Here is a 23395-nt window from a genome sequence, read left to right as displayed (position 1 = left end):
TTAAGAGAGAATTTTTATAAGATGTTTTATAGATGGCACCTTGATCCAAAGAAAATGTCCATTATGTACCCTAATCTGCAGCCGAAATGCTGGAGATGTGGACATTTGGATGCTACTTATTATCATACTTGGTGGACGTGTAAGCATATAAAAGCTTTTTGGATTAAGATATGGTGGAATATCCAAAGAATTTTTAAACGGAGGGTAAAATTTACTCCGCAATTATTTTTATTAGGTATTGTTACTGATTGTGATGCTAAGGAGGTTATATTGATGTTAAATTTGATTACAGCCGCTAGGCTGTTAATAGGGCAATATTGGAAGAAGGAATCCTTGCCTACTTTGCAAGAGTGGTTTCACAAAGTTTCGTATCTGGCGGAAATGGCAAAGATTTCGGCTTTTTTAAAGGAGCAATCTCAAGAGAAATTTTTTGCAGTATGGGAAAAATGGATAAATTTCATACAATACAATTTGGATATGGAAAAATATCATTTAGCTTTTTTATAACTTGTAATGATTGTTTTTTTTCCTTCTTTCTTTCTTCCTTTTTTCTTTACGTATTATTACTTATATATATTTTTTTATATATATATGTTCTATTTTTTCGTCTACCTTTTTTCTTTTTTCTTTCTCTCTCTCTTTTCTTTCCCCTTTTTTTTTCTCTCTTTCTTAGTATATATTATTCATTTTAAGGCTTATGTTATGCATATTATTATTATATATATTATTATATATTATTATTATTATGACCTTTATTATTTTTATTAATTATTTTATAAATTGTAAACGTTATTTTTTAAAATTTGTTAAATAATCCTATATTCAGTTCTGGGAAGTCGGGGGGGGGAGGGTGGGGTGGTTTGGGAGGGGGGGGATGTTTATTTGTAAAATTTTTGAAAAATTTCAATAAAAAAAAAAAAAACAACAACCAAGAAGAATTGCCTGAAAGGGCCCAGCGTAATCTATATGCACTCTGGACCATGGTGATAGAGTTTCCTCCCACCTATGAACTGGGGCCTGAGGCATTTCTGGCTGTGACTGCTGGCACAACTGACACCCGTGCACCTGAGCCTTTATATCCTTACCTAGCCCCGGCCACCAGAGATGGCTATGCACAAGCGCTTTCATTCTGACAATGCCAGGATGTCCCTCATGCAGAGAGACCAAGATTCTAGGCCTCAATGAGGCTGGGATAACTACCCTGCTACCCCACAACAGGCAACCCTTAAAAGTGGACAACTCGTGCTTCTTGAGCCAGAAGCTTTGGAACTCCGTACCTGGACTTCTGCCAGGCCATCCAGACAAGACCCATGACAACACACGTGTAAGAGTGTGATTTGTGGCAGTTTCTGCAGCCACATCTCTGGCATTGAGGGGAGATTCAGGCAACTCCTGAATGGAGAGAATATTGATGGCAAGAGCAGGGTCTGCTTCTACCAGTTTCAGAGGTAGTCTGCTTAGGCCATCAGCATGACCCATTTCCTTACCAGGTTTGTGAATTAAGGAATAATCATATGCTGACAGAAAAATGGACCACCTCAGCATTCTAGGGGAAATAATATGAGGGGTTTGTTTGTTGTTGTAAACAACCCCAGCAAAGGTTATGGTCTGTGTAGACCATGAAATGTCGGCCATATAAGAAATCATGGAATTTTTTAACTCCAGCTACTATGGCCAATGCTTCCCTGTCTATTTGAGCGTAATTACACTCAGCAGAAGATAGAGTCCTGGAGTAATATGCCACAGGAAGCTAGGTCCCATCAGCCCTCAAATGGCTGAGTACAGCTCCCACCCCATAAGGGGATGCATCGCAGGCAATGCAGACAGGCAACTGCTCATTGAAATGTGCAAGCACAGCATTAGATGTGAACAAAGCCTTGACCTCATTGAAGCTCTTTTCGTGGACCTTTGTCCACTGCCAAGATGCCTGCTTGTCTAAAAGCCTATGTAAAGGTTCAGCTAATGCAGCTTTGTGGGGAAGAAATTCAAGAGACCCAGAAAAGCCTGCAGCTCACTTTTAGACTTGGGGTTAGGAGCCTGCTGTATAGCCTTCAATTTAGATTCAGCAGGGTGAATACCTTGAGCATCTATCCTGAATCCTAAGAAATCAGTAGAAGTGACTCCTATCTTACACTTGTCTTTTTTTAGTTTTAGGCCTGCTTTTCGAAAACGGAGCAAAACAGCCCTTAACCTCTCTGCTAAATTCTGAGTAGATTCTCCAGCAATAAGGACATCATCAAAATAGGGGCAAACTCCCGGGATACCCCTCAGTGTACTCTCCATGACACTTTGGAATATGCCAGGAGCTACATTTACCCCAAATTGCAGTCTCTTGACCTTGAATGCACCCCTATGCGTTACAATGGTCTGTGCCTCAGCAGCTGCTTCATCAACAGGTAATTGTTGATATGCCTGTGTCAGATCTAGCTTTGCAAAAACTCGCCCCCCTTTGAGGGAGGCCAAAATATGGCTGACAATTGGTACTGGGTACGCATGCTGTTGCAGCGCCTTGTTTAGTGTGCACTTGTAGTTTGCACATATGCGTATGTCCCCATTCGCTTTGAGAGGCGTGACTATGGGAGTTTCCCATGGACTTGAATCTACAGGCTCTAAAATGCCTTGCTGGATCAATTTATCCAGCTCAGCATCAATTTTACCCTTTAATGCAAAAGGTACTTTCCTAGCTTTAACCCTAATGGGTATGATGGTAGGGTCAAGTCTCAATGAAACTAGAGGCCCCTTGTAAGACTCAAGCTGTGGACTAAACACATCTGCAAACTCCTCACAGACTTCTGCAAGGCCCAACATTTGCAAATGTTGCAGCCCAGTAACCTGGATTCCCAAGGCCTCAAACCAATCAAGTCTTATAAGGCTCGTTCGTTCATCCCCAACAACAACCAACATATCCAATGGACCTTCCTTGTGTTGCACTGTAAGGGTGGCCTCCCCCTTTACACACACCTTGGAATTTTGAAAATCTGTTAGGATTACGTTGGATGGCCTAAGTTTGGCCTGGAACCCACTGCTGTTACAAATCTTTCTAAATGTATGAATGGAAATAATTGAAAGGGCAGATCCAGTGTCCAGCTCCATAACTAAAGAAACCCCTTGTAACCCAACCTTAAGCGACAGCTTTTTTTAAAGGGGTTTGTGTGTGCCTGTTCTGCAAATACTCCTGCGTGACGCGCAGAAACCCACCCTATTTTGGCTGGGGATCCTGGTACCTTTCAGACACAATTCTTCCCAAGGTTGTACCTTCTGGCGACCCAAACAGACGGATGCTATGTGGCCTTGCCTACCACATGCTCTGCAGATGGCGGAACGGAACCTGCAGTTGGCTCTCTTATGGCGACCTCCACACCCAAAGCATTTGGACGCAGTTGGAGCTTTATCTTTGCCTTCCTTCTGCTTCCTTTCCACAGACTGGTAAAGGCGATCCACCTTTTCTTCAGGGTCTTCCTCTGATCCTTCTTGAGCGCCCTTATGGTGCACGGTGACTGCCTCTGGGTTGTTCCTGATAGGCCGCATATTTTTTATTGCCCCACCTGCTGCTTCCTCAGCCATCACCTCTCTCAAAGCATCTTGGAATGAAATATCTTCTTTTGCAAAGATTCTTTGTTGTAAGTCTCTGTTTCTTAAACCACACACAAAATGGTCTCTCAGCCTTCCTTGCAAATCTTTAAATTCACGTGGTTTGGCTGCTCTTTTCAAGGCTGCAATGAATTCCTTGGCTGATTCACCTGCCCTCTGGTCCCTCTGTTCAAACGTGTGTCTCCACGCAATGACAGACATCTTGGGCTGGAAATGTTCTTTCAATAACTTCTTTAAGTCTGTGTACATTAAGACTCTAGAGGAGCAGGGGCCGCCAGATTTTCCACAATTTCAAACACATCCTGACCACAGATACACAACAGAGTTGCAGCCTTCAAGCCATATTCTCTGACCTGGTTCACCCTAAAATAATTTTCTACTCTGGCAACATAGGACTCCCATCTCTCTGGGTGTGCAACATCGAATTTGGATAGACGACCTATCTTCGCCATCCTTGCTTCTAGGCCTGGGAAGGAGTCTATCAGCCGAGCTTACCTCCAGCCACACTGTACTGGCAGGCTAGAACGCTGTGTTTAATGCCATCTTCCCTTCTTCAAGGACTCCTTGGGTAAGTCTTACAGCTTTTCTTCTTTAATCTTGCTAGCAATCCCACCTTCGTCGCCAGTGTTAAGTCCTTGGTTTAATGGCGAAGGAAGATCACACATTTTGGAACCAAAAGCTCTTTATTTCTCTTCTGCTCACTCCAACAACAAACTCAGAGACTCTTATCTTGTGACCGGATCCCTGGGCAAAACAGTTACAGGGAATGGCGCGCTTTTGCGCCTCACGCATGCGCGCAAGGCTGGCACTGCTCAGTCTGGTCCTGGGCAGCTTGCAGAAGCCCGGGACCATAGCAATGTCCCGAGCCTGCTTTTGCAGGCTCAGGACACAACAGTGGGACTCCTGAAATTTGCTGCATCAGTGAAATTTCAGTGATGTATCTTGTATTTTAGCTACATTGACTAACTCTTTCTAAGCCACAATTTCTGCTTATTGAATAAACCACAGTTTGCACAAAATGCTATGCCCAAAACAAGTAAACCATAATATAATTTATTACGCTATAAATCCAATCAGCTTCTCCACTTAGTTGAGTAAACATTCTCTTGCAACATAACCTGCCTTGACAGCAAAATAAAGCCCTCATTGCAGGCAACAGGTCCTGGAAAAGAGCAAGTTGTGAATGTTTTATAACCCATCCTGCATGTTCTAAGATTGTTTCCCACCCTTTTCTTGAATGGAAGAAACAATCCCATTATCAGTGTGAAATAATACTCAAGTATCAACCACCAGGGTTGAAGGAACATTACCTATTCTAACTGAATATGGAATAAGGACACCATATTATGTGGGTTGGTCCCGCTATAAGGCTAACCCAAATGTTTTTCCTTCTCATCTAAAAGATAAAGTAGATGAAGATTAAACTACATACATTTAAGCTAACGTGAATTTGATTTCAGTAGGTTGTTCAGTCTTCATCTCCAGTGGGTATAGAAAATCCACACACCCCTGTTAAAATGTCAGGTTCTTGAGATGTAAAATAATCAGACTAAGATAAATAATTTCAGAATTTTTCCGCCTTAAATATAATTTATAACTGTACAAGCCAATTGAAAAACAAATTGAAATTGTTTAGTAAGGAAAAAATAAAAAATAAAAAACAAAAATAATGTGGTTGCATAACTGTTCATACCCTCTTACAAGAAGGAATGTGACTATGAAGTTCATGTGATCTGGTAGGATTTTTCTGACATTTACTCTGAAAAGCTGATTGCTTCTTTAAAGCAAAAGCCGTCTCTGCAAAGAGCTTACAAAGCATCAAAGGATTCTCATTGTTGGAAGGTATCAGTCTGGAGAAGGAAACACAAAATTTCCAAGGCTTTGTCTATACCATGGAACACAGTGAAGACAATCATCAACAAGTGGAGAAAATATGGCATAACAGTGACATTATAAAGAAATAGATGTCCCTCCAAAATTGATGAAAAAACAAGACGAAAACTGGTATAAGAAGCTACCAAGAGGTCTACACAACATTGAAGGAACTGCAGGAATTCCTGGCAAATACTGGTTGTGTGCTAAATGTGATAACAATCTCCCATATTCTTCATATGCGGAGTAGGTGGAAAGACGGAAGTCTTTTCTTTAGAGAAAAACATCCAAGCCTGGCTACTTTTTGCAAAACCCTACATCAAGTCTGAAAAAAGATTGAACTTTTGGGCCATAATTACAAAAAGTATGTTTGATGCAAAAACAACACTGCACATCATCAAAAATACACCATACTCCCAGTGAAGCATAGTGATGGCAGCATTGGGGCTGTTTTTCTTAGCTGGAACTAGGGCTTTAGTCAAGGTGAATGGAATTATGAATTATGAACAAACAATCAATCAATTTTGGCACAAAACCTTCAGGTCTCTGCTCAAATGTTGAAGATAAACAGGAATTTAATCTTTCAACATGACAAGTCCCAAAGCATACTTCCAAATCAACAAAAGGATGCATTCATCAGAAGAAGATCGAAGTTTTGGAATGATCCAAAATTGGTTCCAGCTGAATCCAATTTAAAATTTATTGGGTAATCTAAAGAGGGCTGTGCACAACAAATGCCCTCCCCCTCTGACAGATTTGGAGCACTTTTGCAAGGAACAATGAGCAAAGATTCCGAAGGCGAGATGTGCCATGCTGACAAATTCCTACCCAAACAATTGAATGCTGCCATAAAATCAAAAGGTCCTGCAACAAAGTATTAGTTTAAGGGTGTGCATATTTAAGCAACCACATTATTGTGAGTTTTTTATTGTTATTTGCCCCCCCCACTTGTACAGCTTATATGTTAAAGGTGGACAGAATTCTGAAGTGATTAATCTTGGTCTCATTTTTTTACATCTCAAAAACCTGGCATTTTAACAGGAGTGTATAGACTTCTTGTAGCCACTGTACCTCAGATTAAGTGAGACCCAAAGATTTTTCACAAGTATAACATCTGTTTGTGGGAATCTATTGTGGAACAGATAGAACTGTCACATCTGAAAGCGAGCTCATCTACGGTTTCCCAATTGTGCATTTTGCAAAGCACCAACACAATTTCAGGTCCTTTTTTTCTACACCTTTTTTCTACTGCGCGTCACTTAATGCATTAGGGTGATTAATAAGCTAGTTACAAAAAATGAATGGACAGTTAAATGTAGGTTTGCATTTTGAGAATTACAGGAAAATAGGTACATTATGGAAAAACTACTGCACTCATTCCTGTCGTGATATTTGCATTTCCATTCTGTTTTACAAAGACTTCATTGTAGGGATAGCAAGCACCCCTTGTTGGCAAATGTGTGTGTGTGTGTGTGTGTGTGTGTGTGTGTGTGTGTGTGTGTATGTGTATGTGTGCCTTTTCTCTTCTTCCTTTTGAGGTATAGCCTACCTCAGCTGCTAAGAGATCTCCTTTTTGAGGAACTACAGTAAATTCATTCCTGGAAGAAAACAAAGAGAATCCTGTATAAGCAAAGGTTGTGAATAAACAGACTCCCGTGAGAGAGGTGCTTCATTCTGATTTATCTCACTTCATCAAAGGCACCTTTCTTGAGCTAAGCTTTTTTTTAAAAAAAAAAACAAAAAACAGGTAATGTGCATGTTTGTTTCCCTTTTCATCCCCTCTTTTACAAGTACAACAGATATCAATCTTTTGCTCATGGACATTAATTATAGTTAGAAATATTACCATAGAAAAATCAGTAAGAGTTGGATACATTTAATAATTGAAAAGAAATGAAAAAATAAAAGGAATTGTTTCATTAGAATTAGAAAAGGGCAATGGGTCAATATGACAGAATCAGTGAGTTCACTAACTCACTCAAACTCGGAGTTATATATTACTACATTTTAAGCTCTGCAGGGATGTCAGGTCTACTTATATTCTGCCCTTAATATACAAATTTCCAGGAAGAGCACTTCATGTGAGCCTGCTTCAAAAAGAATTGAAACTATAAACCAGAAGTCTTCAAATTTGGCCCTTTTATGACTTGTGGACTTCAACTCCCAGAATTTCTCTGAGGAATTCTGGAAGTTGAAGTCCACAAGTCATAAAAGGGCCAAGTTTGAAGATCCCTGCTATAAACTGTCTATGAAACTACCACATGTACAGTTACCAAATTCTGTGTTGCCCAATGAAAATAAGACATAACTGGTTAGGAAATAATCACTTCTGATTTATTGATCACTTTAGATTCAACACATACTAGCTATTTTGTTTTTAGACAATATGTATTTTACTTCATAGGCTGTAATGTTTGATTTGCACTTGAATAACTAATTAATGCACCATTATATTTTTATGTGTTATTTTAACTTTGTATTTTATCTCATCTACTTGATTGTTCTTGGTGTTGTCTTTTTTTGTGAGGGGAATTTTTGCTGGTCATTGACAGAATAAATTATTATCATTGTCAGGGCTATACGTACATAACACATTCAGAACTCATACCACTAGTTTGCATTAGTATTAACTACTGCAATTCAATTCCTCTCTCTAGTTGTATCTCTAGATGTGTAACTTGCAACAGACTAATTTTATCTCATCAATTATTTGCTGGGAATTCCTTTCCAAAAAAATCCTCAAAGTTAGTCCTCAACTTACAACCAAAATTGAACCCAAATTTCTATTGTTAAGCAAGGCAGTTAAGTAAGTTGTGTCCCATTTTATAACCTTTTTGCCACAGTTATTAAGTGAATCACTGCTGTTATTATGTATGCAGTTATTAAACTAATCAGGCTTCCCCCATTAACTTTGCTTGTCAGAAACCAGCTGGGAAGGTTACAAATGGTGACCACATGACCCTGAGACAGTGCAACTGTCATAAATATATGCCAGTACCAAGTGGCCAAATTTTGATCATCTGACCATGGCAATGTTGCAACAGTCATAAGTGTAAAAAATTGTCATAAATTACTTTTACAGTGCTGTTGTAACTTTGAACAGTCATTAAATGAATGGTTATAAGTGATAGTATTTATAACTATCAGTAAGATAAAGATTCCCTTGAGTCAATCTCAGTTCCTTGGGACTTCATGAACACTTACATTTAATTTTTTTTACCAACAGTATGGAAGTGGCCACAGCCCTCCAGGATATAGTTTTCAACTATCCATTTTAATTGGTTGAATGTGCTAGTGATCTCCAATCAAAATAATTAGATCCAGCCAAGCTTAACTTTTCATGATAAGCCAAGATTGCCTAATACAGGTAGTCCTACCTGTTATTAAAAGGGTAATATTGGGGCTAATTATAAGATTAATAATGGGACCAGCAAAACAAAAAAAATAATCTGAAAGATCCAATAACTGATTCAAATCTAAAATCAAGTTGCTCTTATTAGATATGAGCAAAGTGGGAATCAGTAATCTAAGCATAATCTTCCTGATTTTGTGCAGTTGGTATTGTAATGAAAGAGCTGAGAAAAATGTAAATTTGTTTTATGGATTACTCTAGGAGCAGAATAGGTAATCAGCCTAAATATTCAAGTTCACATTTTCCAATATATAAAGTATTAGCAAATGCTTTTTGAATCTTGTTATGAAAATTAACAGCTTATTACTGTTTTTACCTTACTGCTTAGACTTACTGAACATATTATCTGGCTGGCCTTTATAATATTTTATGCTAAAGTCCTTCCTTCCTTCCTTCCTTCCTTCCTTCCTTCCTTCCTTCCTTCCTTCCTTCCTTCCTTCCTTCCTTCCGTCCTTACTATCAATACATTTATCATAATATTGCATTTCCTCTGTGAGCTGGCGATTTTGGGAGTTGCAACCTCAACACATTTGCATGATACCAGACTAGACATACATGACCTAAGGTAGTGTTTGTTAAAATGTGGTCCTAAAACCCCTAGAACCTCTCACGGGTTTGCAAAATCAAAGTTATTTGCCAGTCTATGTTAAAAAAATAACACAATATTAAAATCCCATCAGTCATGAAAAGCAGTAACAGCAACAAATGCATCAATTTTCATTTTTATATGGCAAATATAAATAAATACAACTCATAAAAACAAAAGCTCTTTGGGAATCCTCCATTTTTATTAAAAGTGGGAAGCAGCCCTGAGTGAAAAAAAGTTTAAGAAACATACACAGATTTGAGGCAACAGCTAAGGGATCCTGTGCTTGATTTCTGGGTTCCATATTAAATAAGGCTTAACAGAAAATGAATAGATTTTCTCAAAACATGCTACTACAATTAAGATTTTTCCTAAGTGGGATTTCTCAGTTTCCAAGCAGTATCTCAAAATCATGCTCTTTCGAGTGTAAAAAGTGTGTGCCCTATAAGGATTTCTGAAATTATAAATTTGTTGTGTACATCATACAAATATCTTTGGGCAATCCTTCTCTGACAGTTTATGCTTTGAAAAACACCGAATTATTGTAAAAGTTGTTTAAAACAGCTTTGCTTAGTTTTTTTTTTTAAAAAAAAATCTTAAACTTCTAAATATTAGTACAATGTTAGTATAATCCTCAACATGAATGTGTTATTATTATCAACAAACAGGAACTCAAACTCACCTTGCAGCTCTTTTCAGGAGATGTAATTCACAGATAGAGTCTATTGCATAAAAATAATGAAAATCAATCATTCTTTCTCTCTCACACTCTTCTAGAATTTATATCAATAGTCTGAGCTCTAAGGGCAGTCTTTTACTGGAGTTCAGTTACTAAAATTAAAAGATTTGGGGGTTGTTTTTTTTTTTCAAAAAGGGGAGATTTTTAATTCCTTAAATACTCTTTTAACTATCCAACAAGAATGACAGAATCATCCATATAATACTATTACTAATTAAATATTTATGCTGACATGTCAACACATTAGTTAACTGGTTTTTAGCTAATATGAGAAAAATTGTTACGGAGAAGAGTAATACATGTGGAATACAACCTATTAATAAAACCCTTCAGACACAATAGGACTTAATTCTTAGTAAACATCACTGGTCTTTTTAATCCAAAGAATATCTTTGAACCCTCTTTTTAATAATATTATAATTACAATTAGTTTCAAAGAATGGATAAAACACTTTATTTTTCTAAATGTTACTTTTTCCAAAAGGAAAAAATAAAGAACATATTTATAAATGTTTTTAAGCAATGTTAAATTTAAAAATAAAACGAAGACTTACCTTTGAAAGTTAAAAACAGAATGTGAACCCCCAAAATGTGCCACAGTATCATGAAATTGATTTTTCTCACTAGGTTCATTTCAGTGTAGCTGCTTAAGGTAAAAAAAATTGTCCAGACTGATGCCCTTAATTAGGAAGGCATTTTAAAAGTCACTAATAATTTGCAGACTCTTTCCAGTTTGAAAAAGTGAAATGTTAAGTGGTAGTAGGGAATGAAACCAGCTTGCTGCATACAGCTTTTGAGCTTTGAAAATGCTGCAGATGCTTTGGCCAGGCTTTTCTCATTAGCAATGCATGGCAACCTGTATCAGTATTAGTTACATGAGCCCCCACGCTCCTACTCCTCTGTGGAACTGAATCAGTCCTTTATAATGCTTGGGGAGAGCAGACCTGCCAAATCACAATACTTAAAAGAGATCATTTTGCATGTCACCTTTGAAGCTTCTAGCGATCAGGATCCACTGTCTTTCTCCCTTTATATGTACATTTAGAAAAGTATTTGAAAAAAAATAATAATGTAATGTTTTCAGAGTGCAAATAACTAGCAAGCAAGCAAGTTATAAGCCCTGCCCTAAAAGAGGAACATGTTTTTTTTTCTGACATTCTAGTATTCTTCACAAGCAATCTAGAATATTATGGCATTTTGGCCATTTCCAGTTCATTCTCCACCAAAGAGGTAATCTGAGATTGATTTTTACATTTACTTTACTATTCGCTATTTTATAGAGCTTTTTGACTGCTATGGATCAAATTTTGGTGCTTTCTCAGGCCCTGTTCCCTTATGGAAATGTCTCCCTTGGAATGAAGAGTCACATTGAAATGCACTTCTGGGCATATGATGACTAGTTAACTGTTAATGCCTTTTAAAAATTGTTGCATTCCATTTTGTCTTATATTTTTGTTATTTTTTCATTATTAATTTTCAAGTTTAATTATATTTACCACGGACATTGTAGTTAGTTGAATGTTTTTACTACATTGCTAAAAACTATTAAGGGTGTTCATTAATTTGACCATATACAAATAGAATAAAAGTTTAGATCAATTCTATTTTAAACTGATATCAAGTTTAAAATCAGTTCTGATGGAAAATCCTTATCAATTACTTGATATCATTTGATACATTTAATTAACTATAAGGCAGTGTTCAAATGGAAACAAGGGAGACAACTCCAGTAGTGTGTTATCAACTTAGTACACAGGAATATATTTTACCATAGGACAGAGCATTACAAAGCCTTCTATATTGATATTACAAGATGCTTCTTCACTTGGAAACATGATTTTGTTAGCCCCTGTAGGAATGTAGTATCAAATCTATTATTAGGCTCTTTCAGCTCATTGTCTAGTAGTTTCTTCTATTCCTTCTTCACTAGTCAGCAGTTGCTGTAATTGCAGAAATGTTTGGGGTCTAGATATCTGCTTTTCTGACAGCAAACTGAAATATTGTTCAAAAAGATGAGTTATCTTTCTAACTCATTTGTGTGGAAATAAAAAGCCAGTGTCCTGTGCTTTAAAATATTTTATGCCAGCAATAAAGAAACTGTGAGATTTATAGGCCAACTGACTCAGAATAACTTTGGGCAATTTACATCAAGTAAAAGCAATAAAGAAAATAATGAATAGCAAGGAAATCCTGTGTGTCTGGAAGAAGTTCCTCACTTCCGTTCTATTTAGGACTGGAACATAAGGTTATTGCTTTTAATATGAACAGAATATCTTCCATGGGAATAAAAATGGAACAGGATGGTCTCTTACATATGATTAAAAGTATCTGCTGATATATGGAAAAACCTGGTACTACTGAACAAAGATGTAACTTAAGCATTAATGTTCCATTACATACTTAAAAGCATCCTTTTTAAAAGAAGCATATACAAGTATATAGCGTACAAATGTGTACACATAAACATTCCCAGAACACCAAGATTAACAATTTTCCTTTCCAACAGATAGAAAATGTTATCCTGGAATGTAGCAGAACTCTTATTAATCAGTTAGGAGATAACAATTTGGAAGTGGAGATGCCCATGCTTAAGATGCAAAATTATTTAGTAAAATGTGAAACCAAATAAATGAGGCGCTTTAGTTTCAGTCAATAGCATTTTTTCTCAAATAGCAAATTCTCCTCCCTTTTACAACAAAGATGGTTGAGAAATCAAAAATATTCTTTAATTATGATATATGAAGCTTTTGTCTCCACCTAAGAATTCTCTTAAGTATCACAATCTCCCCCAAACTCTGGTGACTTGATACATCCATGTCGTTTTCTTAGTAAAACTGAAGCATTTTTCTATTACTTTCTTCCAGGATCTTTTCTACTTCCAATCAAATCTTCAGCTCAGGGATTTCTTGATGGTCTCTCATCCAAATCAGGCCCAACCTCATTTAACTTTTCAGAATCAGAGTCCTTTACAATAGTAGTTAGGCTATCAAAGGAACTATGGAGAACATGATACAAATGGTGTTTGAAACATCCTTTAAAATATATTTAATATATATTTTTGTGAGTTTAAATATTGTTTTCATTATAGAGGGAATTATAGGCAGGACTGAGAACTTTTTGTGCAAATCTGTTAACACTACAAATTAATACCTGGTAGATACAGAATCCGGCAACACATGGGAATACATGAGGGACTTATTTCTGTAATTTGAAAATAAATTATACAAACAAAACATAGTAATTTTAATTATTAGAAGGTAATTACTATTTTACTATTATCTCCAGAATTCCATATTTGATTTGTTGGATTGTGGTAAAAATATTTATTATTGAGTTTAGGGTCGCAATCTACAGCATCCACTGAGTGGAGGACTTTGTTCCAAAATGTCCTGCAAGTTTTAAGAAAAACCTATGTAGCTGAAGTCCAGGCAAAGAAACCAAAAGAGAACATACTTATTCATGTAAGATAGAATTATTAAGTGTTAACCCAAATATACTGTATCCTTTTACGGAACTGTGTCTAAGTTATAATTCAATCATAAGATTGCACTAAAAGAAGAAGTTGAAATAAGCTAATATAATTTTAAAACTGACTCTAATCACATGAATATATTCTATATCATACATATTAAGCATCCTCTTGAAACATTACAAAAACAGATTGAAATATAGTTTTCAAAACACAAGTTATTTATTAAATTTTATCCTTTATTTCAAATAGACAAAAAGTTTCCTTTTAACGATAGGATTTTTGGTAACGCGCACGAGCACCAGGCCCACCAAACTTCTTGGACTCACAACGTCGAGGATCAGCAACTAACAGGGTCCTATCATACTGGATGAGAATATCCTTTATTTCTTTCTTAGAAGCTTCATCAACATCTTGAGAAAAATAAAACATTTGTATTAGGCTTTGAAGCTATTGTTTATAATCATTCCTATAACATTGCTCAGAAATGGTAATTTAGAAGAAGCACCAAGAAATAAAGTCTTTGAACAGCACTTAATTTATATGGTCAATATACAATTGATCTTAAATGAGATGAAAAGTAGTGGAAAAATAAAGTTAATGAAAACTTACATTTCTGGTAATAAGCCACCAGTGCTTTGGAAATAGATTGCCGAATTGCTGTAGAAGAAATAAGTAAAATAAAATATCAAGTTAAAAGAAAAATGCTGCAAGTTCTAGTAAAAGTTAATCAGCTATATTAATTGTGGAGTGTTTGGAACAATTTAGTACTTCAGATTTACATTAGTATTTATTTGTATCCCACTTTTATTTTTACAAATAACTCAAGGTGCCAGCATATCCAACATACCTTCCTCCTATTTTCCCCACAACCGGTGGGTTGAGAGTGACTAGTCCAAAGTGACTCACCTGGCTTTCATGGCTAAAGTTTCAAGCAGGACTCATAATCTCCTGCTTTCTAGTCTGGTGCCTTAATCTCTAGATCAAATTGGCTCTCTAGCATCTATACTTATGTATAAACAATTACAAGGAGTAATAATCTGGTACAGAGCAAATCATCAAATATAATAAAAGCAAACTTCCCTAAACTTGTAAATCAAGTGGATTAGCTAGCAATCAATCTAACTAGGAGTCAGTAAAATACATCCAGAAATACCAGGTGAGAAAAGGTTAGAAACCAATTAACAAACCATAACACAGGTGATAGCACATTTTACAGATACACATGTTGCTGTATTTGGATAGCTGATACATTTAATATTTTTTTTCTACTTGTAAAATATGAACTGCTCATACCGTATATCTGTGCCACATGACCGCCACCCTTCACACGGACTCTTATGTCAACTCCTGCAAAGCGTTCTTTGCCCAAAAGAAGTACTGGTTCAAGCAGCTGGGGGAGAAAAAGCATTTAGTTATAGTCTTAAACAAGCTTCTTATTTAACGCAGAAATGTCTGAAGATTTATAGAATACAGGCTATCAATATTCTTTGAATTTACTACTTTTACATCACCAAGGGAAATTACAGAAAATAATTCTGTTTTCACAAAAAAAACCTTATATCTTGCCATCTTAACAATTCATCCACTTCAATTAATTCATTATATTTCAAGATAGTACCCTTAAATAACTTCTCCAAGAGTTTCAACTAACTTGCATGCAATAACACAGAAACAAATAGAACCATTTCATTTGCTTAAATGCTTTACAGCTTTCAATTACTGCATTTCAGCAGAAAAGTACTGCATACCAGGAATAATTACTACTGACAGAAGTAATTCAAGACAAACATCAATATAACTCTTGCCAAATTCTCCAAAAATGCATGCAAAGTATTGAAACTTTAATAACAATGCAAGGGATTCTGAATAACACAGATAAAAAGTTTTTACAAAAATGCTAAGTATATTTATCAAATTACAGTTCAAACCCACTTGAAATTCACTGTCCTTTTATCAGAACTATAGTTTTTTTTAAAAAGGGGGGGGGGACAAAAGAAAACAGTTATTAATTTATACATACGCACAAAATGTATTATACATACATAGAAAATCACTTACTTTGTATTGGAGAGTTCTGGGTTCAATCATTTCCAGAGGCCGTCCATTCACCTTAATAAGTCCATTTCCTCTTTTGCAGTGAGCAACTGCAGTTGCAGTTTTCTAAATGGGGGTTGGTTGGGACAATAATAAAAACATTAGGCAAAATTACAGCCTTTATGACAGGAAAGCACTATCAGCACTGCATCAAAGATAAACATCCAAAATATTCCACTACACACGTTATCACTGTATATACACTTTGCTATTGAAACCAATCAACTGAAGCTTTTATCTATCCCATTTTCACTTGTTGCTATGAAGCAAGAAACCCAATAGGTGCAATCGTCAATTAAAATATCAAACTCAAAAAAGGAGTCTAGTGATTACAAGATGAAATGAGATTTTTTGAGATAACTTTCAGGAGAGATACGCAACAATTCCTATTGTATGGTTTATTTTGGTTAATAGCAAAGAATGACGGTAATTGTGGATACCCTATTTCATGGGGCAACTATACGTTATATATAGTATGTTTTTAATGTGTTATGTATGTGTACACTTTGCGAGAAAGCAACTAAATTTCATTTTTAATGTGTGCCATTGTGCCCACAGGAAAAAAAATAATACAATCTATCTATCTATCTATCTATCTATCTATCTATCTATCTATCTATCTATCTATCTATCTATCTATCATGAAATAGCACCGTCCCATCACCCTCAAGCCCATCCCCTGAACAGTCAAATAGCTTATTCCGTCCTTCCATCCCATGTGCCGCAGTTAACGCGCCGTTTTCCTTCACCACGGCTCAGGCCAAATCCCGCCGCTCAAGTGAGAAAACGTGGCAGCGGAAGAGTGTCACTGCGCGCATGGAAAATGAGAAACGAGGGATTCTTTTCAGCTCCGGAAAGCCGACCGGGCCAAGGCAACTTTCGGGCAACAATAGCATCCCGTTGCCCCCTCAATTGCTCGGCTTTTTATGGCGGAAGAGGAGACAACGAGCTAGGCCCGTTCAAACAACCACGCAAGCCTCACCTTCCTGCCGAAAACCTGAACGCTCTGGAGGGGCCCCTTAGCTGGCATGGCGCCTGAAGGAGAGAGACAGACAAACCGACAAAGCTAGTGAGTGATCAGACCGAGAGCCCCCCCCCCCCCCAACGGCAAAGCTTGGACCAGCGAGAGCGACATCCACCCACCTTCGGCAAAAGCAGCAGCGAAAGAAAGAACAGGGTTTCCCAACTAACTTTCCCAGGGGCCGGCTCGGCCGCAAAGGTTATCGTCACTTCCGGAAGCGGGATGCATTGCTTTCCGGCAGCCGTTCTGGATTCTGTTTTGTCTTCCAGCTCTCGTTTCTGTGGGTGGGGAAGTTTGTTGGAATACGCAGGTGGTTTCGCTCGTGTCTTTCAGTGACAGAAAGAGGCTAAGGTCCGCATTCATTGCTCCGATTAAATTATAATTTCTGTCCACGCATTTTAAACATGAAGAGGTGGCTGTCAAGGATATGAATAGGTTGTATTCACATGGCTGAACCATGTATTGGGTAGTTACACTTTAGCATATTAGTCTGTGGGAAACCAGCCGGTATGCTTAGTTTAATTTCGGTGTCTTATGCAGAAAACTTATTTGAGAAGACCGGAGCTTCACCAGCCGTGGGTAAACACGTGCGGAAATGCAAGTTACAAATCTAGGTGAACGTTAGAAGACCAGTGTTACCAAATTAAAGCCATCTAACCAGTTAACTTCGACCTGCTTTGTTAAGTTTAATCACTGTTGCAATAAGATTATCATTTGTTTTCTCCGGAACTTCAATTTTGGATTCAAAATATTTGGAGGATATTTCCTACATTTTAACAATATAGCATCCTGATGCCACAGTGGTGGTAACGGGTAACTTGACTTGGTCCATATAATGGGATCTTGTATTCAGAATTTGGCTTCTCTCCCTCCATTAGGCAAGGGACATGATCGTCTATTATTTGCCTGACTAAAAATGTGATACATACAGTAATTTAGCAGGACTTTGCCTAATTCAGCTTGCAAAGTCTAGATATTTATCTTCAGTGGTATAGAGATACTGATGCAAGAGGAGATCCAGTCTTAATGTTATGTACTGGTTTCACATTCATTTTTTTCTACATTGACCAACTTATAATGTACGCTTATATAGAAAGTGATTAGTTTTATTAATTAAAATTCATAACCATATAATGAATAACTTTGATGTCGCTCTGTAATTGAAGGATGCATAAGAATATGATAATGCAAAAAGATAATCTGTATACAGGTAGTCCTCTACTTACAACAATTCCTTTAATAACAGTTCAGAGTTATAATGGCACTGAAAAAAATGACTTATGCCTGGTTTTGCCATGCCCGTTGCAGCATCCCATTGGTCATGTGATCAAAATTCAGACACTTGGTAACTGGCATGTATTTATGACACTTCCAGTGTCCCAGGATCATGTGATCACCATTTGCAATCTTCTCAGCTGGCTTCCAACAAGCAAAGCCACTGGGGAAAATCAGATTCACTTAGCAATCAGATGACTCACTTAACATCCAAAGGATGGGGCAACAAGTGGCAAATCATTAGTGATGATATTGAATAGGCAAGGATGTACAAATATTTTGAAGTTATTTCAAAATACTACTTCCTGAAGGTCACATATAATAAATGTAGTGAAGATTACATCATTAAATTAATTTTTTGTCCTTTCTGTTCAAAGTGGAGTCTAAATAATATTTACAGTTAAAACATGATGGTATCCCAATTGAGGTATATCACAGTGATGTACATGTAAGACTTCTCATCTTTGAGGTTAATATAACCCTAATTGAATATAGTCATTTTTTGAATGCCATGTTGTGCTCTGAATGCTGTATGTATAATCTCTAGAGACTCAAACCTGATTTCACACAATCAGGTTCTAGCTCAAGTTTATGTTCTGCCGAGGAGATTGTCTCCAGTTGATGGAAATGCTAGATAAAAAACTCTCAGGTTTGTATATGCTCCCGATCCTCTTTATTCTCTGTTTGAGATTATCAGAGAGTTTTAGATGTAGACAGCCAGAGGAGCAGAAACTTGTTTTTATGCCAGTGTTCCCTAACCTTTTTGGCTTTGCGTTCCAGTGAGGGGGAGAGAGGAATGTTTCTGAGCATCCCACAGCTTATGCCTGGGGGTCGGGGACCCCTGTTTTATGCTATTGTTTCAACTGGGAACTTTTCTAAAAAAAATTACTGAACATCATTCAAATCTTTATTTAAATATAATAAATTATAAATATAAATATTATAAATTAAATTTGGTTATTTGAGACACTGCTCTCTCTGATTACATCTGCTTGACCCATTATATCCGGCTGAGAGGGATGCTATGGGTCCTGTCTCTCAGGGAACTACACTTGGTGTAGTTCTTTGCCATGTTGCCTGCCTTTTGGAGCATTCCCCCCACAAAGTGAAATCGGCCCCACCTCTCTTTATTTTCTGGAAGTTCTGCAGAACTTTGACATCAGGCCTAGGGATCTCAGGGGATTGGTGAGATGTTGAGGTGGCTCCATTGCTGGTTGAACTGTGTGTGTGTGTGTTAGTGTTACATAGGGCTGTTTGCCATGTTCATTTTTATTTTTTTGTTATTGTACACTGCCCAGAATCACTTCTTGTGAAATGGGTGGCCATGTAAATTTGATTGATTGATAGATAAGATTTATTTATTTATTTATGTATAAGGGAGCCTTTTATCTGATTCATTTTGATGTTTTCAGCTACAGTGGAAGGGAGGCTTGTATGAGCAGTCTGTTGAATGTCTCGGCCCCTCCCTGAAATGGTTGAAAAAATGGACTCTGTAGTATATATTATTATTATATTTATCTATTATTCTTGCTTTTAATAATGTTACGGTAATTTATATTTTCTTCTTTCAGAAATAATATTGATATCACAAATTTTATGTTATGACTTGTAACATTAAGATACAGATAGTCAAATGCATATACAGAAATTTGTATGTTAGATGAAGTATGGAGTGTTTGCAATTATATGGCAGCTTGAATGTTCTGTTCACACTTAATCATTTATAATTGAGTTTATTTTACTTTATATGTTAGTCATGACCCACAATAAATGACTTTTGAAAAGGCCACTAAATACTTTCAAGGACAACCAACTGAACAGAATCTATAATTACTGTGTGCAGTTATATAAAAAATATAGTGTAAACCAAGCTGCAGTTGTTGGAACAACCACAATGTCTGAAAAACATGATCATGATTACATGTTTATATGCATGTGCCTCTTATGCACTAATTATTTTAATTTAGTTACTTGGCTCTTAATATATACATTGTTTATATTTTGCAGTTCTAATTAATCCCAGATGTTACTGAGGCATCTTCAAAGTAGTAGTGCTATGTGGTCCAAATATATTGAGTTTCTTTTGTTGTGTGGAATTAGATATTAGGAAATGAGGCATAGACTCACTAGTTGATACCAAATGTACTCCTTAATATTATTTCAAGCTTTAAAAGGCACTGAGAAAAGGGCCTGGATTGAAGTATAATAATATGGATATAACAAGATAATCTGCTGTTGGGGAAACATGAATCACAGACTATACAATGAGGATAAAGCTGTTTGGCAGGTGAGGCCACTGTTTTGTTTTGTTTTGTTTTTCAGAAGAAATTTGGAATGAATATATAGATATATGAAACTTGGTTGAGAATATTGTCATATCATTTTTCCAGCACAATTTTTCTCTTAAAATATACGTTCCATTACAGTCCATTTATCTAAAATGCTGATTTAAGAGAATGGATAGTCCTCCATGAGTATGACATCCTTTTGTTCTAAAACCAGTTCAGTATTTCTGAAATGATTCTTACTATCATGTTACTCATTTCATCTGCTTGTAAGAGAAAAAAATAGGAATGAGTAGCTCCTTCATAATCGTGACAACAGCAAGATATCCTGGCACTTCTGAACTGGATTGAGAAAAAGCAAATACAGTATAGGGATTTGGGTGTGTTTGTCCAATGCCTTTCTCCCTATTGTTCACAATTTCCAGAACCTTAATATTATCTATCTTTAAGGAACATTTGCTTGCATAATAATGAATCAAAACACAATAAATAATTCATTTGAAAAAAGTGGTTTGAAAAACAAAACAAAAAAAACCAGTGGTCTGGATTGTTCAGAATGCTCATTATATGAGAAGAAAAAAATCATGTGTGATAAGGAAACTTTTTGGATATTATGCCACTCTTTCAAGGAGATTGCATAATATCTGATGTACCAGTGATTCACCTATAACATAGTATACAGGTAGTCTTTGGCTTATTAGCATTCATTTAACAACTGTTCAAAGTTACAGTAGCCTTGGAAAAAGTTATTTATGCTCTGTCCTTGAAGTTATGACCATTACATCACCTCTGGTCACATTTATGATCAGGTGCAGCATCCAGCAATGTTTCTAGTTACTTCTCAACAAGCAGTATCAATTGGGGAAGCCAGATTTGCTATGTGATTCACTTAACAATCATAGTAAAATGGTAAAATCAGGACTGGTCACATGATGACTTGCTTAATGACTGCACCTCTTAGCAATCAAAATTCCAATCACAATTGTGGTCATAGGTCAAGGACTATCTATATAGACTTGTGGACTATTCAGTATACAAAATAATCACATCAGCTAAATGACTCAGAAATTACTGTATCAACAAATATTGTTGACTTCGGGTGGATCAAGCAGTGACGATGGCTGCTTTTCACAAAGCAGCCCGTTCCTGGGTCGTGTAAAAGCCGCGGGACTTTGACAATCAGCTGTCCTGTGGCTTGAATCTCTTCCCTGGGAGAAAGGGAAGAGAAGAGCTACTCAGGTAGAGGAAAGAGCTCCCCTGGATCCCCATAATTTCGGGGATCGGAGGGTAGAGCTCCCTCGGAGCCTGAGCCAACTCCACGCTCCAGGACATCTTTGTCCCGAAGTTCTGGGATGAAGCAAAGCATCGCTCCCACATCTGCTTTTTTCGGAGGCTTGTGAGTATTTAAATGCAGACGGAGCAGACCAGGAGAAAGTGGATTTAAGATTGATTGTGACTTTAACTCCTGCAAGCATCTTCTCCCCCCTTTTTTTGTTTACTTTCCCTTTTGAAGAAACTATACTCAAGTGATAATATAAAGGGAATGGATATAGATAAATATTTACAATCAGTACATTTTCCTAAACTTTCTGAGGAACAGCAAAATGGGATGAATTGTTTAATTACTGTGGAGGAAATTGGCTTAGCTATCAAGCAGTTAAAGGTGGGAAAGTCTCCAGGAACAGATGGATTGACGTCGACATATTATAAAAATTTATATGAAGAAATGTTGGAGCCATTAAAGGAGCTTTTTAATAGTATCTTGTTGGGAGCACAAGTTCCTCCTTCTTGGAAAAGAGCGTTTATATCATTGATTCCGAAGGAGGATCAAGATCTTACAGAGCCTAAGAATTATAGGCCGATATCATTATTAAATGTAGATTACAAGATTTTTACTAAAATTTTGGCAAATAGATTAATGCAGGTTAACTGCAGCAAGGTTACTAGTAGGCTCATATTGGAAGAAGGATTCGTTGCCTACTTTAGAAGAATGGATATTTAAAGTTTCTAACTTTGCAGAAATGGCAAAAATTTCTGCTTATTTGAAGGATCACACACAAGAAAGATATATTATTGTATGGAGAAGATGGATAGATTATATTCAGAAAAAATATGGGACTATAAAGTTTCATTTACTTTATGAGTAAATTTTATAGTAACTGTTGTAGAGATTTGTTTATATGACTTAATTTAAGGGGAGTTAAAGGTTAAGTATGATTTTTTTTCTTTTCTTTTCTTTTTTCTTTTTTTCTTTTCCTTTTTTTTATTATTGTTAACTTTCTTATTAATAACCCTGTACTCTGCTCTGGGAAGCGACGGGGGGAGGGTTGAGGGTGGGTGGGTGGGTGAGTGGGTGGGTAATGATAATATAGACATGGTAAACGCTTGGGCATTTCCCCTATGCTGTGTTCATGTGTGTGAGAGGGATGAGAGGGGAGGGAGGTGTAGGGAGGAAGTAGGATGGTTAGAGGAGAAGGGGAGGGGAAGAGAGTAGAAGGGGAGGAGAGAAAGAGGAGGGAAGTAGGGAAGGATTAGAGAGGGTGGACGCGGCCTGGGGGGAATGGGCAGGCGGTACCAATGGTTAGGAATTTATTTTATCTTGTGAATTGTATTTTGTATGAATAAATGGAAAATAAAAAACTTTTTATTAAAAAAAAAAAATATTGTTGACAACATCAAGAAACATAGTTTTGCCAATAGTAGCAACAAAAGTAATTACACAAATACAGAACATATGGAAATATGTTAAATTGGAGTGCCTTACAAATTTAGAATCAGGCTGTCAATTAAATCCAGATTGTTATGAGAATGATGCTATACAACTACAGAATCTGTAAAGAAATGGTCATATGTAGGTCCACATAAGACTATTCCAGAGACCGAAATCTTTAATCAAACCATAAAGTTAGGGGGAAAATATTTTTATTTGTGCAAGCAAAACATTTTACATACATATAAAAGGCATAGTGATGGGAATTGGGAATGTTTTATAGAGCAAGACAGAATGGCTAAAGGTTTTAGACTAGGAGCTGAGAGAGCAAGGGTCAA

At 36.7% G+C, this 23395-nt stretch overlaps 2 protein-coding genes across 2 annotated transcripts in view; both read right to left on the bottom strand.

The window, feature by feature from the left end:
* OTOGL (otogelin like) overlaps positions 1-13726 on the bottom strand; it is a 111013-nt gene extending 97287 nt beyond the window's left edge. The window contains exons 1-3 of the mRNA XM_039362937.1: positions 10755-13726; positions 10144-10183; positions 7013-7061 (exon numbers count right to left, since the gene is read on the bottom strand). Of these exons, the coding sequence (XP_039218871.1) occupies positions 7013-7061; positions 10144-10183; positions 10755-10833 (168 nt within the window). The 5' untranslated portion in view covers positions 10834-13726. The remainder of the gene's footprint in view (positions 1-7012; positions 7062-10143; positions 10184-10754) is intronic.
* Positions 13727-13869: 143 nt separating this feature from the next.
* RPS16 (ribosomal protein S16) lies at positions 13870-17010 on the bottom strand. The gene is made up of 6 exons (XM_039362941.1): positions 16910-17010; positions 16749-16801; positions 15731-15832; positions 14966-15062; positions 14282-14329; positions 13870-14082 (listed from the first exon to the last, which is right to left on the bottom strand). The coding sequence occupies exons 2-6, from the start codon at positions 16794-16796 to the stop codon at positions 13937-13939; spliced, it is 441 nt and encodes a 146-aa protein (XP_039218875.1). The 5' UTR covers positions 16797-16801; positions 16910-17010; the 3' UTR covers positions 13870-13936.
* Between the last annotated feature and the right edge of the window lie 6385 nt (positions 17011-23395).

The sequence above is a fragment of the Crotalus tigris genome, unplaced genomic scaffold, assembly GCF_016545835.1.
Source record: "Crotalus tigris isolate CLP2741 ecotype Arizona unplaced genomic scaffold, ASM1654583v1 scf7180000019496.3020429, whole genome shotgun sequence".
Taxonomy (NCBI): domain Eukaryota; kingdom Metazoa; phylum Chordata; class Lepidosauria; order Squamata; family Viperidae; genus Crotalus; species Crotalus tigris.
This window is presented reverse-complemented; position numbering and strand designations above follow the sequence as displayed.